Below are 21,141 nucleotides of genomic sequence, written 5' to 3' on the forward strand. Positions count from 1 at the left end.
ATTTGATAGTTAAGGCTTGTATGTTGTTTTTCAGACATAATGCTATTGCACACTTTATAATAGACTACAGTATAGTGTAAACATAACTTTTACATGCACTGGGAAACCAGAAAATTCCGAAACTCGCTTTCTTTCCCTGCTTTATTGTGGTGGTCTGGAACTGAACCTGCAGTATCTCTGAGGTCTGCCTGTAGTTCCTGTAGTTCTTTATCCTCTCCTACGCCTTTGGTCTTCCATTTGGGATCACTTTCATTCTACTTGAAGAATGTCCTTTAGTGACAGATTTCATCAACTTTGTGTGAAAATGTCTTTAGTTTGACTTCACTTTTTAAGGATATTCTGCTGGCTCTGAGATTTTTGCAGTTATTTAATTCCAGCACTTTAAAGATAACCAGTTAGTTTCTGGTTTTGAAGTTTCTTTAAGGAATCCAGTATCACTCTTATTTTCCCTGTTCAGATGTCTCACCCCTGCCGTTGCTGCCTTTAAAAGTTCTCTTTTGGTGTTTCAGCAGTTTTATTGGGAAGTGCCTAGGTGTGGATGTTTTTGGTTTGTGTTTCTCTTCTCCTTCCCCTCCCCTTCCCTAACTGTTTTGCATTTATGCTGTTTGAGGTCATCAGCACCTCCTGAACTTTTGGGTCTCCCTCCATATGTTGATTCTGCCTCATTCTCTCTTCTTCTGAGATTCCATCTAAACCTTTTTTAAAATAATTTCCCCTGTGTCTGCTACATTCTTATCTATATTTGCTTCATTCTGGATTTTTTTTCTGACCTGTCTTCCAGTGTGCTAACATCTCACTTCAGTTATCAAATCTGCTACTAAAATCATTCATTGAGTTCTTAATTCCAGTTACTTTGTTTCAGTTTTGTAGTTTCTAATCCTTTGCTGAAATTTGTAATCTTGACACTTTTGCTTCCATGAATATATAAGGCACAGTTATTTTAAAGTCTGTGTGATAATTCCATTATGTGGATCCTCGATGGGTCATTCCTCTTGTCTTTTAGATTTTAATCACAGTGTCTTGTGGGGTGCCTAGACAGTTTTGATTGAGTGGCAAACATTGTAGAGGGAATTGGAGGCCTTAGAATGGTGTTGTTTTCCTAGAGAAAAGATTTGAGTTTATTTCTAGCAGGTGGTCATTATTTTAATCCAGTCAGCAATAGAGGTCATTCAAAAATGGCTCAGTTCCGGACTTCCCTGGTGGCACAGTGGTTAAGAATCCGCCTGTCAATGCAGGGGACACGGGTTCGAGCCCTGGTCCGGGAAGATCCCACATGCCGCAGAGCAACTAAGCCCGTGCACCACAACTACTGAGCCCGCATGCCTAGAGCCTGTGCTCCGCAACAAGAGAAGCCACTGCAATGAGAAGCCTGTGCACCTCAACAAAGAGCGGCCCCCGCTCGCCACAACTAGAGAAAGCCTGCATGCAGCAACAAAGACCCAACGCAGCCAAAAAAAAAAGGTCTTAGTTCCTTCAAAGGACACTGCATTGCTCATTTGGTACTCCAAGTGCACAGCTCTTTCTAGCCTCAACCTAAAGCCCAGGGCTTTTACTAGGGTGCCTCGCACTGGTAGCCCTGAGCTCCACTTCATTTTCTATGCAGCAAGGAATCTTTTGAAAACTCTATTCAGTAACCTCCTTATATCTCTACATTGTCTTAAGTGCATGGGTGAACCTAGGGGAAAAGTGGCTTCAGATGCCAGGCTTATTTGTAATTCTGAGATTCCTTTTTCTTTTTACTAGATCTTGGCCTCATATATTAGCTTACTAGCTAATATATTATCTCTCTGATGCCTTCAAGCATGTTCTTTATATTTTTGTCGAATGTTCTATTTGTTTTCAGTGTTCTCAGACTAACTCATTCATTCCTGGAAGCAGAATTCTCTCTGATCTTTTTTCAAGACCCAGTTTTCTCACATCTCTTCCTGAGTTAGGGATTGTTCTGTTGTTAGGTACGTCGTTTACACGTTAAACTGCGAACTCAGTGTAGGGATAGTACTTTGCCCATATTTTTATCTTTAGCATCTTACTAGGTAAAGTATATTATAGCTATTCATAAGACATATGCTGAGTATTGAATGGACAATTACAATAGAATATACAACGCTTTTTCTCTTTGATTACTGTTTTTACTATAGCTCTTCTGATTATGCTTCTGTTTCATAGAAGTTGTTTCAAGTTTCTTTTGAATCAGAACTATGGTCAAAGAAGTACAAGGGTAACAAGAAAATAGCATTTTAAAACCATGTTGCTACCATTGCAATCTCTGTTATAGTAGATTGATATCTTGAGCTCCAAGGTTAGTAGGTTAAAACCAGTTTCCAGTAGATGATACTCTGATTATGGGACAGCTTAGATTCTTTTTCTATACAGTAGACGTGGCCAATTCTAAGATTTTTTTCTTTCCTTTAACCATAATTCTATTGAAATAGGCAGTAGGAGTCCCACATCTGAAGTGTGGAATTAATCTGTGGTTAATTGCACAATTAGAAGACGTTCTAAAAGGCTTTTTGGGGGCTAATTATCATGGTACCAGCCTTGGATTGAGAAATAGTCCTTCCAAGATTGAAGTAAGAGAAGTAATTACAGGTCTTTCCATGGTAGAAATAAGAGCAATAATTATCCCCTGCTCTATCCTAATAAGTTTAATTGTGTTAGGTTGATCAGCCCTGGCTTTCCACATTGAAGTAAAATGAGCTTTCATTGTCTCAAACACAGGAAACTTGCCCATGGGGCACAGAGTGTTTTTTCCATTTGTTTGTTTCATTTACTAGTGAGTAGAGAATTATGAGGAGAAGTTTAAAAATGCAGGTGATTTGCCAACAGGCCAGAGTTTGATTTTTATCCCTAAGTGGCAGGTTTGAATTCCTTCCTATGACTTGTTTGTATGTGTGTTTTAGAGAGGATGGGAAGTAACAAGGAGGCGTTCAGACAGACGGCTGGGAAAGCAAGAGAAACACTTTCATTTGACAACTGATTTTATCTTAGGAAATTGAGTCAAGAAGAGTATGAGCGGCAAGAAAGAGAGCAGCGGCTGTCAGCTGCAGATGAACAGGCGGTTTTGGCGGCAGAGGAAGTGAAAACCTACAAGTGAGTTCAGCTTCTGAGGAGGGTGTCAGTGGCTGATGAAACTACTGTTGGCTTTTTTAAAAAAAAACTGTTTTACACTGTGTAGAACAAAATGGCACAGAAGCAGAAATAAGTGGTCAAAACATTTAATTAACATGAGAAAAAATAAATTTTAAGCTAACAAAGGAAAAAATGTTAAATTAACAAAAATTTCCTTACACCCAATACTGCCAAGACTGTAAGGGAAATTGGTTCATGCCAACAGTTCTGAGTGGTTTTATATATCGGAGAAATTCTTTTTGGAAGGCAGTTTGCTGTATGATGTATTTAAAAACCATTAAAATGATCATGCCGGGGCTTCCCTGGTGGCGCAGTGGTTAAGAATCCACCTGCTAATGCAGGGGACATAGGTTCGAGCCCTGGTCTGGGAAGATCCCACGTGCCACAGAGCAGCTAAGCCCGTGTGCCACAACTACTGAGCCTGCGCTCTAGAACCCGTGTGCAGCAACTACTGAGCCCACATGCCACAACTACTGAAGCCCACACGCCTAGAGCCTGTGCTCTGCAACAAGAGAAGCCACTGCAATGAGAAGCCCTTGCACCGCAACAAAGAGTAGCCCCCACTCGCTGCAACTAGAGAAAGCCTGCACGCAGCAAAGACCCAATGCAGCCAAAAATAAAATTAATTAATTAATTAATTTTTAAAAATGATCATGCCATTTAATAGACCCAGTAATCATAGCTCTGGGAAATTTTCTGTGGATATAATTAAAGGAAGAAAAAGCTTTTTGGAGAAAAATATTTATAGCAGGATTGTTTGAGAATATATTGAACAGTTAAGGAAATTATAAGGTATCAGTTCAGAATCTCCAACTATTAAATAATAAGGAAGGAAATTATGCAGTATTAGTTTTGATCACAGTGTACTCTTATTACAGCCACGTAGAATGTGTTTTTATACATACGGATGAAGTCTGAAAGGGTACAGCTGTAGCTGTTAGAGTAAAGGGAATATGGCGAGATTGTTTAAAATATTGTTCAGTTGTGCTCTAAATGATCAAAGCAAGTTTAATTCTTAGGCGGAGAATTGAAGAAATGGAGGAAGAATTACAGAAGACAGAGCGCTCATTTAAAAACCAGGTAATAATTATACTGCCCTACAGCAGCAGACTTCTTTGCTTTCTAATACATATTATTATAATGAATCTCTGAACATATTTTTTGATGTGTTATCTTTTTCAGATCGCTACTCATGAGAAGAAAGCTCACGATAACTGGGTAAGATTTTTTTTTTTCTTTTCTTTATTTTGTGTGTTGTCTACCACAGCTTATTTTGGATATTTTTTTTCTCCAATAGCTCAAAGCTCGTGCTGCAGAAAGAGCTATAGCTGAAGAGAAAAGAGAAGCTGCCAACTTGAGACACAAGTATGTGATTTTAAAACATATTTTCAGTGTGTTTTAGAGTCTCTAAAGGCTGTGCTGTGTGGTATCCAATAAGGAATTAATTTTCTATTTCATATTTAAATCCATTCTTTCTCTATATTCAAGATTACTGGAACTAACCCAAAAGATGGCAATGCTGCAAGAAGAACCTGTGATTATAAAACCAATGCCAGGAAGACCCAACACACAAAACCTTCCACGGAGAGGTAGGGAGCACTTTTAAAGGGCTGCAATCTACTTTTTGGTGAAAAATGTGTTTAAATTACTTTTTATTTCTGAATATGTGTGTAATATTTATGATGCCCTAGAAATAATCCCAAGAACTTAGGAAAAAAAGGTTCACTTAAAGTGGTAATAATTGCCCGTTGTCTTCAGGTCCCCTGAGCCAGAATGGCTCTTTTGGCCCATCTCCTGTGAGTGGTGGAGAATGCTCCCCGCCGCTGACAGCAGACCCACCCGCAAGACCTCTGTCTGCTACGCTTAACCGAAGAGAGGTGCCTCGGAGTGAATTTGGTGAGCATTGACGTGTTACCTTGCAGTAAACTGTTCCAAGAGTTTTTTCCTTCTTTGAAAATTCTAATGCAAGCAGCGGTTGAGAATTTGGGTCTGTCCAATATAAAGAAGGAAATTTCTTAATTTTGTCTTGGTGGATAAATAGTCTACTTTAGATTTGCTTTAGAACAAAAAGCATTTATTTATTATTATAACAATACTATTTGTCATGTATAAGTATATATGTAAAACAAATATGTAAATATCATTTATTCTTATTGTTGTTTGTTTCTTTTCAGATTTTTGCTGTGAAGTATAGGCCTTTATCTTTAAACTTCTGTTGAGTTCCTCTCTTGAATAATATAAAAGTAGCCTTAAAACTATATAATTTATGCAGTGTACATCTATTTCTCATTAATGTGAAATGGTATAAGTCTGTTTCTAATCATAAATATGTCTATAATACTTGGTAAGATGTCAGATTACATATAGACTGAAAAAACAGCGTATACAATTGCCTGTAGCTTGAAGTACCTGACCGGTGCTATTAACGTGCAGGTCTTTCAATCCAAGATAGTTCTTACTTTAATTCTTTAAGTTTGTGCATAAATTGTTAGTGATTTCTCCTCATACGTATTGGGAGACCCATTTTAAATTTTGCTTTCTGGGTAGAACTGAAACCTGACCTGTCCACAATTGGTTTATTCTGAAAAATTCATGCAAGGGCTGTTATTTCTCTCTCAAGGGTCAGTGGATGGGCCTCTACCTCGTCCTCGATGGTCATCTGAGGCATCTGGGAAACCCTCTGCCTCTGGTAAGGGACCTAAGTGTGTTCAAAGAGTCTCAAATTGTGGAGGAGGTGGGTAGAGGACTTTGTATGCTTCTTCAGAGAGTACACAAGTCAGAATAAGTCTAAATCAGTTCTCTGGCCTCCCACAGATCCAGAATCTGGTGCAGCTCCCATGATGAACAGTAGCTCAAGAAGCTCTTCCCCCTCTAAGGTGGTGGATGAGGGCAAGGTAAATTCTGCGGTCATTTTGAATTGTAATTAGGTATTTCAGGAAACATCTAACTTTTTCTACAACGCCCTCTCTTTGCCTTGTCCATCTCCCTTTTGTGTGTTCTGTTACGTCTGTACCATCTCATTTACTTTTTGAAAAAGCAAACTGTTCCCCAAGAGCCTGAAGGCCCTTCAGTGTTTTCAGCATTACGTCTCTGGCTGAGCATCCAGTGGCACTAAGTACTTGTAGGTTGAACTGGGCTTTTTACTTGGTGTATTTCTGGAAAGGATCAGAGGAGCATGACACTCATCTGCTTTGCTTTCAATTGCATGGCAATACTGACCTTACTATTGACTTGGAAGTGTTGCTGGGTTGCTGAAGTCTGGTTGGTTGGTTGGTTGGTTGGTTGGTTTTTACTCCTTTTTTCTGTTTTGGTTAGGTGATTAACCTCTTTAGAGCATCTGTTGTAATTAACCTTAAAATGTGAAAAGTCATCACTTCAATTCTGTATTGTGTGCTTCGGTGTTGAGTGCTCTAAGGCAAGTCAGTTCATCGTATATTGTGTAAATTCATCATTATTACGTACTTGTTTGGAAGTGTGCTATTTAAGAATATCTCCAGTGGTATACCAGGCAAGCCCTATTTTGAATAATCTGAAATTACAGATTAGTAACAGAGGATGTTTGCTATAAGTGAAGTACTGAATAGTGGAAATCTTTAATTACCTGTTGTGCCAGTTCCCAGCAGTAGCCTTGAATTATGTTCACATAAGTGTATTCTCTTGTAACTTGTGTAGCTGCGACAGCTGGTAAGTCCTCTGATCATACCTCACAGTGCTTTACTGTGTTGACATCAAGATACATATTTTCATTATTGAGAATTTCCAACCCAGCTTCCGTAGGGAAGGATGGGTCAGCACCTCATAATGTGAAGGACAGTGTTACTGGTGAATGGAGGTAGCTGCTGGAGCTGTGCCTGCTGAACGTGTATATATAACGTTAGCTCTGTTGGGAAATACTTGTGAGTGCCAGTGCAGGACTCCAGGAATACACATCGCTTGAGAGCTCTTTGTGTCCCAGGGCAGCCTGGCTAAGACCCAAGACCCCTTTGAAGTAGCAGACTGACTTCAAAGAGAGTAGAGCCTCCTCTGATAGCGGGGGCAGAGGAGGAAGAGCACTGGCTTGGAGTCAGGCTGATAGTGGATTCCAGCCCAGCCTCTTACGTGCTGTGTGACCTTCGGCAAGCTATCTAATACTCTCTGTGCCTCTGTTCCCTCATGTTTAAAGCAAGGTGAGATCTTATAACACATGAAAGGAAATTGAAGGTACTCTGAATATTAGCTCTTCTTACGTGTGTAGAAAATGGATTTTTCATTCCCTTTTGTTCTTTCCACTCTTAATATGGAAAAATGAGCTATTGTGGTGACGGGAGGGAGGGGCTGCCTAGAAGCAGTTTACGGTGTGTATGGTATGATTGTTAGTTCTTAGTTGGGAATCACCTCTGTTAATATCCTTTGACAGTCCTCTTGCATCCTCTTCTGTTTGCCTATACGAGCAATAATATGATTATGGTGAAAGTGTTCACTCTTCTGACATTCTTTGAACCCTCCCGAGCTGTCAGTGGGACAGATAGGAGGGGTAGAGTTTTGTTGCCGTAGTTCGCTCTTTGGACAAGTGCCTGACATCTGCTTCATTGGGTTTTAGCTTTTACTGGTGTTGGTGCTTTTATCTGTCATATCCAAGTATTTCAGAACTTTCATTACTTCTCCTTTGCAGGTTAATATGGCTGCAAAAGGGCCCCCTCCTTTTCCAGGGGCACCCCTCATGAGCTCCCCCGTGGGAGGCCCTCTACTACCACCCATTCGATACGGACCACCTCCTCAACTCTGCGGGCCTTTTGGGCCTCGGCCACTTCCTCCGCCCTTTGGTAAGATGATTGAATGGTAGTAATGGACTTGTGAAGTGTATTCATCTTTTTACTCTAATCCTTGATAAAATTTTAACAGTTGCTACGCAGGGCTGTGCAATGAAAGGGTAAAGCTGGCTGAGTACATTTGAACTTTTCTGCCAGTTTCTCAGGACACATGGGTGCTGCATAATCTCCCTGTACTGAGGTGGGCAGTAGGTATCTCTTGTAGACAAGGGGAAATGGGCTGTTCATAGAAAGTCAGAAATATTATTTCTGCCTATGTTTCTTGAACATCTCTGGCTACATACTAGGCTCTGTAATGGATGGAATTAACTCTCCTAACTCCAAGAGCTTAAGGCGTCCTATAGGACACATACATACATTATATACAACATAAAACTTGTAATCACCATAATGGAAGTATAAGCAACGGGTCACAGAGTATAAAAGAAGGAAAGATTAATCCATCACTCCCCACCTTGGGAATAAACAGGAAGGAAATGTTAAAGAGAAGGTAGAATGTAATAGCTACTAGGTAGAATGTTGCTGAATTTAATTAGGTGGAGCTGGAAGGCCTTTCCCAGCAGGGCAGACACCTTGATTTTGATGGCATATGTAGGTCCATGCTGCCTACTGCATGAGTTTTTAATTGATACAGTAACAGTGGAATTTCCCTTATCAAAATTTACTAACAGTGAAGCCCTTATTTCATAATCTATCGTCTTAGTATGATATATAGTACTTCTAAGTACAAATCAAGCTCTTGTGAGATAAAGACAGCAAAATTGTGTTGTTGAAAAAAACCACAAGCTAGGTAGAGCCACGTTTAAATCCAGCCTATGTTGCTTCATGGCTGGCTGGCTACAGGCATGTAACTTAAACTTGCTGAGCCTCAGTGTGCCCCATCTATAAAGTGGGGATGCCACCACCTGACTTCCAGGGGTATGAAGAATTAACGATTAACATACATGGAATCATCTAAATTTAGATATGTTCATATGTAGTTACATGACTGAATTTTAATTTTTCCAGGTCCTGGTTTGCGTCCACCACTTGGCTTAAGAGAATATGCACCAGGCGTTCCACCAGGAAAACGGGACCTGCCTCTTGACCCTCGAGAATTCTTACCAGGACACGCACCTTTTAGACCTTTAGGCTCTCTTGGCCCAAGAGAGTACTTTATCCCTGGTACCCGATTACCACCCCCAACCCATGGCCCCCAGGATTATCCACCTTCCTCTGCTGCAAGAGACTCACCGGCTTCCGGCTCCAGAGGTGAGCCCCCGCCTGCCTCTCAGAGCACTAGCCAGGGCTGTTCGCAGGCTTTCACACAGAGCCCGTAACTGACCTCGGACTTCTAGTCTGAGAGAAAGTGGACTGTGCGCTGTTCATGACGGTAGAGGATTTTCACTGGCTTCAGAATCCAAAAGTTGATTTTAAAAGGTTTGTTTTTAGAACTAAGCTGCCTTGGCAGTGTGCATTTTTGAGCCAAACAGATAAAAAATATCATTTCCCCCTCCCAAAACAAAAATCACCTTGTAAGCTAGAGCCTCCTTACAACTTTGAAATGTGCAATAAAGAATACCTGTGTTTTAGTTAATATAGCATATGTAACTGCTAAATGATTTAGAATGTCGTGAAAAATATGAACATTTCCTGTGGAAATGCTATAAGAACATGTATTTCCATTTATTATCCTATTTTTAGTGTACACCAGTTGAATACAGAGCAACAGTATTTATAAGCTTGATTTTTAAAAAATATCTGGTCGCAAAGACTGTTACGCTAAAAATGTTTACTAAAAGATCACTAAACTTTTATCTCCCCTCTTGCTGAAGTTCTTTGTAGTAATAGTTCATAAAAATTTGGTTATTAATATTTCCCAAGTGTCTGTTGACTCATTGTTTTCTCACGGGACTTGTACCATTTTGGAAACATGTAAACTCAAGCTCCCAGAACTGAAGATGGTGACCTGGCAGCACACTTCCCTGGCTCACCGCTCATGAGTTCAACCTCAAAGTCACTGGGAAGCACCACAACTGATATGTCTTCCTTCTACTTCAAAGAAGTCAGTGGGCCAATTTGGACAGCATTCACGTGCTTTCTTGTGGCTCTGCCTGGTTGAGAATGGTTTTCTGAGTATGAGTTTACATGTAGCAAGAGTTGTTTGATCTGATGTTCTGTTGCTTTTACCGTTCTTGCGTTAAGGGTGCATAACAGAAAAATGAAAATGATGTGTCATGACCATAAAAGTAAGAAAATTTCTTTTAAAAAATGTAGAGAGTCTGTTATTTCTCCTATACCTTGCCACTGACTTTCAAGGAATATGGCAAAAAAGGGCAAAGAGTAGGTAATACTATGAGAAAGAATGATTTAGGATTGTGAGGCTTGTAACATGCCCTAGGTCAGCAACCATGGGCTGAACTCAGTTCTTTTTGTTGACTGATCCTACTCCAAAATTCATATTTGAATACTGGCACTTATATTTAAAAATCAGTAAATCTGAGAATCTAGGATTGCATCATACTTGCTATACCCATTACTGCACTAGGTCTTTTAAACAATGTTTCTAAGAACTAACTAACTCACCAGACACTTTATAGTAACTTTGTAGCACATTTCAAGAAGTTTAAGATTTCAGTTAAATCAGAATTATAAAAGGTTGATATTGTTGTTCACGGCTAGATCATACTCTTGCATTCTCTGAAGTTCTGTGATGTAATGATACTACTGAAATCTGCACCGCGACTTGTCACCTTTAGGATATTTAATCCTCTAAGAAGAATACCTTATAAAATAAAGCAAATGCTTCACTGTGAAACAAAATTTTTTCTTTATACTAAACTAAAAGATGCCACTTTAGAAAGATATGGACCGTTGAAAGAAGACAACTCTTCCAAAATTCATAACGAATACATAAGGAGTTTTTCAGGAAAAGAGAATTCCATCTCTGTGTCCTGTTTATTATCAAGAATAGAAGAAATTTAAGAGGAAAACTCCATAGTTAACAGCATAGGTTATTTTTAACCATGTAAAATAAAAAGATTAAGTCACAAATACAGCTTTTGAGTATATCATCAGTCTCTTCAGGATGTGAAATAATGGTGAAGTTAAGATAATTTCAAAATTTAAATAGTATTTAAATATAGATTACACCAGTTAGGAAGATAATATAGTAGCAAAGGTAAATTAAATCTATTTCAACATCAAATCCTGGAGTCTTTTTTTTAACCTCTAAAGCCTTTTTGGTGTTTATTCTGTGTTTCATATTGAGAAGTCAGTCAGTTGTAGAGAACTTCCACCTGTGGCTTAGCCGAGCGGCCCCAGACTTGCCGTCCCTGCCGCCTCTCAGAGCCCTCTGTTTGCACCCCTTCGGCAGCCCAGCCCAGGCAAGCCGCCAATTTGGAGAGGGTGTGGGGGGCATCACCCTCAGTCCCATCAGCCCCGACTAGCTTGAAAATTACATCTGTTTCAGAAGTCATCTCCAGCTAACTGACTGTCTTTCTGGGCTTGGTTGCTAAACTCATCTGAGTTAGTTACGGAGCAGCAGCGTTTCAGCCTGTAAGTAAGTCTGCTGTAGTTGTGGTTACTGTTCAGTGGCTGAGCTTTTCATCGAAAAGTAAATAATTTGCGGGATGTGGAGTATTCTGTGTCTACTGCTTCAAGACAGTCGCTCGTTTTGTTATTTCATTCAGGTCTGAATTACAAAGCTAAGCTAATCACGCGGTGTTCAATTTAAGCTTCTTTAACACTGATGAAAGGCATTTGGAGTTCATCTAAACCATACTTTTGTGAATGACAGCAGATGTGACAAACTATCACCTTGATATACATGTCTTATGGTCTATGAGAAAAGAGAAAGAACAATGTATCAGTTTTGCTACATTTTAATGGTAGGTTTTTTAAGGGATTATTTTTAGGTCTTGTCAGCAACATCAAACAAAAGGTACTGAGTACTCCACAGGGTACAGAGCGCTGCCAAGCACCTCAGAAAATGTAAGTGACATGGAGAACATGTGGTTCTTGCCCCCTGAGGAGCTTACAGTCTGGGGGCGGGGGGTGGGGCACGGGGCTGACAACTCACAGTCTAAGAGTTGAGTGAACAACAAAGTAATTTATTAAGGCAAATTCCTCATCCCCTCAAGCTACTGTGGATGGAATCATCTGGAATTAAACTAATCAAGAGGGAGGCAAGACTAAATTGGGTTGAGAATTTTTCAGGCTCATATAGTTTTTTAACATCCATCATAGTAAACAGAACTGACCTAACAGACAACTGAAAGTGGAGACTAGCTCTCTTGAAGTGCAAGGGCTAGAACTTAATTGTGGTTACTTATTTTAAAAAGCAAACATACTGAATGGTATTGACTAGGCTTATTACACGAGTTTAAAAATAGGCCAAGTACTGGCACTGTGTTCCCCTCATGCTAGCATTGGTCATTTAAAAGTGAATATTAAATATGTGGGCTCCACATCTAACCCACAGAATGCCCACCCCAAATCTTAAATGTTCTGTGTATCAAATATCCACCTCGTGTGTACTATGAAAGTTTTATTTATGCCCCATTATTAAGTCAAAAGAATGTAAATAGTCAAATTATAAAAAGCTAATGACCTGCATATTTCCATATGGATGAATGTCAGTATATCTACATAGGAAATAAATGGCAATCCTATCTACCTATATAAAAAAAAAAATAGAATATCTCCAGATTTGCATACTCACCACTATAAGAAGAGGTATGCAGGTTTTAAGGTTTCACAATCAGTTGTCAGAAAAACAGCAGTTATTCCTGCGGTATCTTGTTAGCATCTGACTCAAATTATTTTTAGATTACACGATTTAGAAGACATTATAAACCCACCAAGAATTTGTAATTATTCTGAGATGGTTCCATCACTAACCCCAGAATCACTATCAGAAAGAGTAACGATGTGATGTAGAAAAAAGCTAATCAACATGACTAAAAACATGCTCACTTTCAGAAAAACGATCCGGTCATCTGGAAAAATCACAGCTACCACCTGCGAACACACCCATATGGGATACTGACTAGGCCAAGGCACACTGTTTCTAAGCAGGAGAACCATGAGATCAGGGTGAATCAAGGCCGTCTCCGAGAAGCAGCCTATAAATTTCCAGACTGACCTTGGGCAGCATAATTGGTCCAATTCCTCTCAAAGCAGTTTCATACTATCCTACCCACATCAACCCAAAGTTTGACATTAACTCGAAAAACCAAAGAGCATATTGGCGCAGAAGTGGACAGGCGTGTAAACTCTAGCACACTCTTATTGCTGAATTAAGTGTGAAGGTGAGCACATTCCACCCACAACAGTGTCGTTCCAGGAAGCAGGGCAGGAGTAGTGGCAAATTAGAAAAGAGGCTATTCATTGCACAATTAATAGAAAAGTGAAAACGTTTCAAGATCTACAATAAGCCTGTATCCAAAGGAGTCTTTTACATCAGTGACGTGCTGGACTTTGAATTCTGTGCTACAGCTTTGTAATGGACTCACTCTGGCCTGCTGGCCTGGGTACGACTTGCTTCCTGCCTGTTGAAGGGCGAATGTGCTACACAGAGCTAGGATGGTTTCTACTGAGTGGTAAGATTCACAGAAGTTCCAGGGTATTCATGTCAGGATCATTCCTTGTGCAAAGTTTGATGCAGATGAAGATAAAGTGGTTTCTTGGTCAATAATTGCAATTTCTTTCTTTTAAAGTCAGTGGGTTTCTTGTATCTGTAACCACAATAGAAAAACCATTGATAACTGATCTATTCCAAGGTTACATATTAAGAAGAGAGAGCAGTCACCATTAAATTAGTACTAATTCTGCATGTGCATCACTTACAGTTCTATTACAATTGGCCCAGGTTTAATTTCATCCATCTCCATGAAAGCAAAACACTTGGTGCTGGTAAACCTTTTTTTAGGCTTGTAGTGTTTGAATTCAAAGAAAATAGCTGCACCTAAGGAATTAAAGCAAAGCAGATTAGCCACAGACAGCACATTTCTAGTGTCAATAAATTTTCTTTGATCACCAGAAGCCTATGAACAAGCAACAATTGTCATAATTTTACAAAGTAACCTCTGTCAAACAATCTCTCTGATGATACGACTGACTATGGTTGTCACCCCAAAACTCGTGTGTACCTGAATGGAGGGACACGTCTCTGTATCATCCTATTCTACAGAGTAGAGCAAAACTTCTTGAGCCAGAGTGACTCAGGAATGTAAATAAGTTCATCCACAGGTAGAATTATAAAATATTAAGAATAGAAAATACTAAATACTACCAAAAAAAACCCACAGAAGATACTTGTTAAGTATTAACATTACTCATAGAAACGCATTAAGTAGAAAAGGCATGTAAAAGAGTTCATCAAAAAATCCAAACTTAGTTGCTCGAAACAAAAACTCAAAAACTCAAAAATTCAGTTTTTGGGAGTTTGAAGTTTGGAGTCTGAACAACAGCTGGTTCAGTTTTTAAATGTTAACTGCTTCCTAATACCCCTCTCAGTGTCCAAAACCCTGTTTTGTTTTTCCTGGAATGACATGTGCTTGTGTGAAGACAGCGCTAAGCAAGACGAGGGCTTAGAGAGCACGCCCATCCCACCCCTTCCCCAGTGAACAAGTGGTGATGAAACATGTAGATAGTTTTCTCTCCCCAAAGCCCAACAGATAAGCTCTCTCCACCTCCCCACAGAGAAAAGCTAAAAACAGAATAATAAGTCGCCTCATCTGTGTAGCCAAGAACAATTAAGTTCTAAAGAAGGCAAGGAAAGAGACGGAAGGACGTCAGGGTCTCCCTGTTAACTGGCTCCTTATTAACACAGGCTTAACCAGAGCGGTGCTGGATCTTGCTTTGCTTTTAAAGACAATTAACATACATCTAATACTTTCACTGATGACAAAACTCACAAGTGACCAGAAGTTTAACAATGTTCAGAAATGTGTGCGCAGCCCTGGCACCTGGGTCCAGATGGAGCGCTTCACATGTCAAGGAAGGAAAGAAAAGCCAATCACTTAGGAGACAAAGGGATGTGGGTGAGGGAGAGATGGGCGTCTTTATTTATTTATTTGCCGAGCCGCGTGGCTTGTGGGATCTTAGTTCCCCGACCAGGGATTGAATCCGGACCCCAGCAATGAAAGTACCAAGTCTTAACCACTGGACCGCCAGGGAATTCCAGAGATGGGCATATTTAGCATCTGCTACCAACACACACGAAAGGAGTACAATTGTTAGGTTACCGGTGACCTCGGTCCCCAGGTGTATGACCCTGCCATGTCCACAAAAGAGTAGCTTCTCTTCTCCCTTCCACGGCAATAACAGAGGCATTTTATTATTTAAAAACCTCATAGATCTTTAAGATAGCAGATCACATTTCTTAGTCTCTTCAGCTATGGAACCCATCTCCTTGTCATCGTGATTGTGTCTGAGGTCTGAATAAATGTGAAAATAAAGTCACATTTGAAAACAGCATTAAGGTCCAAATATGATACCATCATTTTAAGGAAGTTAAAAACATTTTATTATTCATCTGCATCATCTGTAGATAATATATTTCCTGCATTGCTGGTATGCACAGCTCTGTACTTCATGGCATTTATAAGAAAGGACAAAATGTAAAATGAGAATAGCCTAGGAAGATTAACTGAAATGCTTATAAACATAAAGTATACTCATTAGCATTAGTCTCAGTTAAAATGACAGTCACTGTACATAACAGATTCAAAGCTGGAGAATAAAGAATCAAATTCTGAATATAGTTCTACTTTTAGCATCACAAACCTTTGGTTAATTTTTCAACATGCTTCTGGAGCTCAATGTCCACATTAAAATGAACATACGTATCTTCTTTTCTTGAAGCCACGGGAGTATCCTGCACAGGAGTTAAATCTATGCCATTCAGATCTAGAGAGGAAAAAAAAAGTTTCTGCTTCGAGCCTTCAAATACAAAGACTTAAAAACTGCAAAGGAACTGCAAAGGGCTGTGTTTTCTGAAGAGGCAAAAGCTGAGAGGAGGTTCTGAGGCCAATAAAGACCCATGTCTGGGGTGAGCAGGTACCTGAAGGCGCTTGGTTTCCAAGGCCATGTGGAGGGCACGGCGTAGAGAGGGTGGGAGACCCCCATGGACAGGAGGAGGAAGCCTCCTTACACATCACAAAATTGGATCCTTACTAGTTAAGAGGTGTCTTCTGAGGACACAGGCCAGTATATTTTTGTGAATTACATTTGGGGATGTAATACACCCCAATGGTGCTCCTACCGCTATTTCCCAACCTTGCTCGGGTGCATGACATGGAAAGGCCGATAAATCTAACATTATCAGAACTCCCCTGCTGTATTCAAGTCAGAGGACCAAACAATGGACACGACGGCTGCCAAGGAAACCTTTCCATGAACGAACACTTCTTACATATATTACTTAAATTCTGGTTCTACTTGCTATGACATCAGCTGATTTACAATAACCAGGTGGCACACTGCGTATGGTATACTGCTGTAATTTCTGGAGCCAGGAATCATCCAGTTTAATCTAATTCAACACAGACTCATTTAATGACTACTCAGTGTTCATGTATTATTCAACAGACCCATCTTAGGGACCTTAAAGCAAGAGAGTACGTTTGATTACTTCAGTTCCTAAAGTTATTTAAATAAAACATGTTTCAGTTCAACCATATGCAAAGGTAACATAATATCTACATTTCATTACATTTTTTTGTATTTTACAGTGTTCGTTCCTGAATGAGAATGTAGTTTTGTGAATGGCCTGTCAAACAATGTAGGGTATAAATACCTCCCAGTAGACCATGGATTTGAGAACCAGTAACATCAGAAGTTAAAGTGTCACAGCATTAGCGCTATGGATCATGGTCTCTCCATGTTAAAATTCTTGTCTGGGGCCAAAATCCTTTTTCTTTTATTTGGTACTAATGAACCCATGGGTCTGAATATTTCTATGATCGGTAAAAGTTCCCTCCATTTAATTTCAGTCCATACCTGTTTGATTTGTCTCAAACTGCAGGTTTATTAACTGTAGACTGGATTAACTGTGCAGTTATTTCTGAATAATAGTATGACAACTTCATCGTCAATCACCCAATAATTATTTTTAAAAGACTGTTGAGCACTTTACAAATAAAGTGCTGTATAAAATGCTTGGCAACAACGAAACAATTCAATCACTGTGGCTCCCCTCTTAAACCAATGACCAAAAAAGTTGTTTTCAAGGAAAAAAGTGGTTTGCCATTGGATAGAAAAAAACAAATCCTAAGAGTAATCATGCTTAATAATGACGGTAACATAGTTAAGGATAAGAAATACATCACTCGTCTAATGTCCCACAGGATTATGTTCAGGGCATGGATGTTTATGGATGCATCCTATTTCCCTGTCTCCACTCATGCTTAATTGAAGGCCTGATTCTCATCCACTTCTGCACAGCTGTCCTATGTACAAACCTCTCTTGGACAGGAACGAGAGGACCTGAAGTGGAGGCGTGGGAAAACAGGAGAACACTGGGCTTTGCAAAGAAAACCACACACCTTTGGAAGGTGGGGGACATTTTTTTAACCTGTTTTCTGAAGGATGCATCTGCTGTTAAAGACAGTGTGTCTGTCTAGTCAGCACCCTTGATGGAATTTTAAGAATAAAAAGATATACACAAAGAAAAAGCCAAAAGCAAATAAGAGAGTAAGTTATGGATAGGAAAGGATTTTTAGTAAATCTCTCAGAAATGTTTGGTGAAGGAATGATGACCACCTCTTCCCAGGGATTTTGCCTCACTGTAAAATCAACTAAAATAAGTTGTCACAGATATAAAACATCCCCTCCCTCTCCCCACCAAAAAAGTTCCAAATGAGAAGCAACATTATAAAATTCCCCAGAGGGAAGACAGATATACATAGTTATTTACCTTTTACACTAACTGTGATATAGGGATCAATGCATTGCCCAGCATCTTTCAGGCCAATTTTCTCAATTCTGATAGTGAGTAATGTCATTCCTGGTTCTGATGGCAACCTTGGTAATAAAGTACCTGGCAACGGAGAAATAGCAATAAAAACGAGCTCCACCAATAATTTCAAAGTAAATATTTTAACAACATAGAGAAGATATAACTTTGCTCTTAACTGGCTTAGTAACTAGCCAGGCATTATTTTGGTTTCCAAAACTTCCAGACACTTGATGTTATTCTTCTCAGACAAATGCTTAATTAGACACAAGATACATCTACACTTCCATACTTCATATTCAACAGTAAGGCATAAATTACTAACTCAAGTTTGTTAAAATTCCAATCCAGGAAGCCCAATTACAAATTACCACGTAATTAAGAATGTACATAATATATATGCTTCACATTTACTCCTATATAATATACTCCATATCTCAACATGAAGTGGTAGAACAAGAACACAAAAAGCTTTATAAACATGTTACGTATTTCTAAAGTTTGAAAAATTTAATAACAGAATCAATCAATAAATCTTTCAGCTACTATTAATCTTTCAAGAAATAACGTATAACGTACTATTTATATATTTAATTGAATAACTTTACAGTGTAATTTCCCACTCCTTTCTTCATCCTATTCTGTATGATCTATCCTCTCAGAAATCAGTCCTACTGAGAATGCCACATAAAACCACAAGAGTAATTGTATGTTTGAAATCTTTTCCATAGATCAATTAAATTTTTTAAAACTGAAAAACCACCCAGAACCACACAAGAGCATTCCCCACCAAGAAAATGACGTGAAGAAAGAAATCGACTGTACAGTTTGTTCATTTATTTCAAATAATCGATGAACAGATGCAAACAAAGTTGATTTTAATTTAATATGTATATAGTACCACAAACTACAGAATCGAATATTTATAAAGGACTTTGGTTGACACTCTTCACGTTTCTATCCAACAATGTGTTATTCTACTTTTAATGAGGAAGTATTTGAAGTACATGAATCAATCAACTTACCATGTTCAAAATATATTATTAATACATTTAACTGACTGCAAATGTGCTTGAGGGAATTTTAGGGGGCAATGAAAATGTTCTCAAATTGGATCACACTGATAGATTTATCACAACACTATAGATTTATCAAAAGTTATTGAATTGTACACTTAGAATGAGTGAATTTTATGACATGAAAATTACTATAGAAATCCAAGAGTCTTAACTGGTCATACCTGTTAAAATTTTTTTTTGACTAACGACAAGGTAGAAGTATAAAAAGCAGAAAAACCAAAATGGGATATTCAAAGCAGTATTTAATACTGTTTCAAAATTAACATTACTTTTTCACATGAAATATTTTGCCATATTTCAACACATTTTCAATTTTCACAAGTTTTCTTACATTAAAGATAAAAGGTCTTTACTGCACCCACTGTCTATTCTTTAAAAAAATTTTAAATTGTGAATCTAACACATATTCAGAAAAGCAAATAAAACGAGTGTACAGCTTAATGAAATGTCGGAAAGCAAGCATCCACGTAACCACCAATGAGGTCAAAAAATAAAGCATGACCTCAGGAGTTCCCTTCTATCCCCACCCAATGCTCTTCTGAATTCCTCACTACCCTGGCTTTTAAAATCACTACTAAAAAGCATCCCTGTATAATTATGTTTTGCCTGCTTTTGAACTTTAGATTTATCCAACTGTTGTCAGTTGCTGTAATTTGTTCATTTTTATGATTGTCCAGAATTAGTATAGTATAGAGGTTGTACAAATATACCAGTTTTTGTATCCATTCTTCTGTTGACAGGCATCTGAGTTGCTTCAAGTTTTTGGAAATTGTTAATGCTGCCGTAAACATTCTTGGGTACATGCTCTGCTCCACCTAAGCACACATTTCCAAAGGGAGGACTTACTGAGTCACATGGTGTATCACCTTCATGTTTGCTATGTAATTACAAACTGTTTTCCCAAGTGGTCGTGTCAATTTCTACTCCTAGTACAATCTCCATTGCTCCACATCCTCACTAGCACTTGGGAGTTGTCAGATTCTTCTTTTTGGCCAATTTAGGTGTAGAGAAATGCCAATCTAGTCTTAAGCTCATTTTGCCAATAATTAATGAGTTGAGCACCTTTTCATTTAAAAATAAGCATTTGTATTTCCCTTTTCCTGAAGTATCTATTCAATTATTTTGCCCACTTTACTACTGAAATGCTCACCTTTAAAAAAAAAAATTATTTATTTATTTATTTATTTTGGCTACGCTGGGTCTTACTTGCAGCATGCAGAATTCTTAGTTGCGGCATGCATGCAGGATCTAGTTCCCTGACCAGGGATCAAACCCGGGCCCCCTGAATTGGGAGCGTGGAGTTTTACCCACTGGACCACCAGGGAAGTCCCTGAAATGTTCACCTTTTTCTTACTGATTTGTAGGAGTCCTCTAATATTTTGACATAAGCTTTTTGTTGGATACATGTTTTACAAATAATTTCTCAGTGGCTTTCCTTTTTTAAAAAAAATCTGTATAGTGAAGGGTAACATATTAAAACATGTACAAATTCTAAGCACAGCTTAATGAACTTTCACAAAGTGAACACACCTGAGTGACTAGCACCATATCCAGGAAAGAAAGACACTACCAGCATACTAGGAGCCTGACATGTGCCCCCAACACGAACCCAAATCACTCTCTCTCCTAAGAGATAACAGCTGTTCTTGACTTTTAATATCAAGATCAGTCTTTGCATGTTTAGAATGCCTTTTCTGTTTATGGTGTCTTCTGATTATGGTAAATTCTTAATGTTAATGTATTCAAATTTCTCAATCTCTAAATTCCTTTATAGTCAGTGCTTTCTGTGTCCTATTCAAGAAATCTTTCCCCAGTCCAAGCTCATGCAGGTATTCTTATTATAAGAGCTTTTTTGTTTTGCCATTCACATTTCATTGTATAATCCACATAGAATTAATTTTTGGCTATGGTGTGTGGTAGGAGCCCAATCCCATTCTATTCCACATGGACACTCAATTGTCCCAGCACTACTTACTTAATAGACTGTCATCTCACCCATGTATCTGCAGTGGCATTTTGATCATAAATCAAGTGTGGGTCTGTTTCCAGGCTCCCCATTCTCTCACTGGACTATTTCTTACCCTTGCACCACTACCGTGAGAGTCTTGATTACTATAATTTTACAAAAAGTCTTGACATTTGGTAAAGCAAATTCTCCCGCCTTGACATTATTCTTCAAGAGTCT

General features: G+C 38.8%; 2 protein-coding genes across 5 annotated transcripts in view; one reads left to right on the forward strand and one right to left on the reverse strand.

Annotated features, from left to right (window-relative positions):
* Positions 1-10,182, forward strand: part of MIA3 (MIA SH3 domain ER export factor 3) — a 78,864-nt gene extending 68,682 nt beyond the window's left edge. For all 3 annotated transcript variants that reach the window (XM_061187313.1, XM_061187312.1, XM_061187314.1), the window contains 10 exons: positions 2,989-3,090; positions 4,149-4,209; positions 4,312-4,347; positions 4,427-4,494; positions 4,618-4,718; positions 4,888-5,025; positions 5,750-5,818; positions 5,944-6,023; positions 7,781-7,931; positions 8,946-10,182. In XM_061187313.1, the coding sequence (XP_061043296.1) occupies positions 2,989-3,090; positions 4,149-4,209; positions 4,312-4,347; positions 4,427-4,494; positions 4,618-4,718; positions 4,888-5,025; positions 5,750-5,818; positions 5,944-6,023; positions 7,781-7,931; positions 8,946-9,256 (1,117 nt within the window). In that variant the 3' untranslated portion in view covers positions 9,257-10,182. The remainder of the gene's footprint in view (positions 1-2,988; positions 3,091-4,148; positions 4,210-4,311; positions 4,348-4,426; positions 4,495-4,617; positions 4,719-4,887; positions 5,026-5,749; positions 5,819-5,943; positions 6,024-7,780; positions 7,932-8,945) is intronic.
* Positions 10,183-11,784: 1,602 nt separating this feature from the next.
* AIDA (axin interactor, dorsalization associated) overlaps positions 11,785-21,141 on the reverse strand; it is a 41,722-nt gene continuing 32,365 nt past the window's right edge. The window contains exons 7-10 of one of the 2 annotated variants that reach the window (XM_061187318.1): positions 17,839-17,961; positions 15,708-15,830; positions 13,767-13,884; positions 11,785-13,654 (exon numbers count right to left, since the gene is read on the reverse strand). In XM_061187318.1, coding sequence (XP_061043301.1) covers positions 13,558-13,654; positions 13,767-13,884; positions 15,708-15,830; positions 17,839-17,961 — 461 coding nt within the window. In that variant the 3' untranslated portion in view covers positions 11,785-13,557. Of the gene's footprint in view, positions 13,655-13,766; positions 13,885-15,248; positions 15,359-15,707; positions 15,831-17,838; positions 17,962-21,141 lie in introns of those variants that run through there. The other variant, XM_061187319.1, reaches the window with a different exon arrangement.

This window comes from Eubalaena glacialis, chromosome 3 (genome assembly GCF_028564815.1).
Source record: "Eubalaena glacialis isolate mEubGla1 chromosome 3, mEubGla1.1.hap2.+ XY, whole genome shotgun sequence".
Lineage (NCBI taxonomy): Eukaryota > Metazoa > Chordata > Mammalia > Artiodactyla > Balaenidae > Eubalaena > Eubalaena glacialis.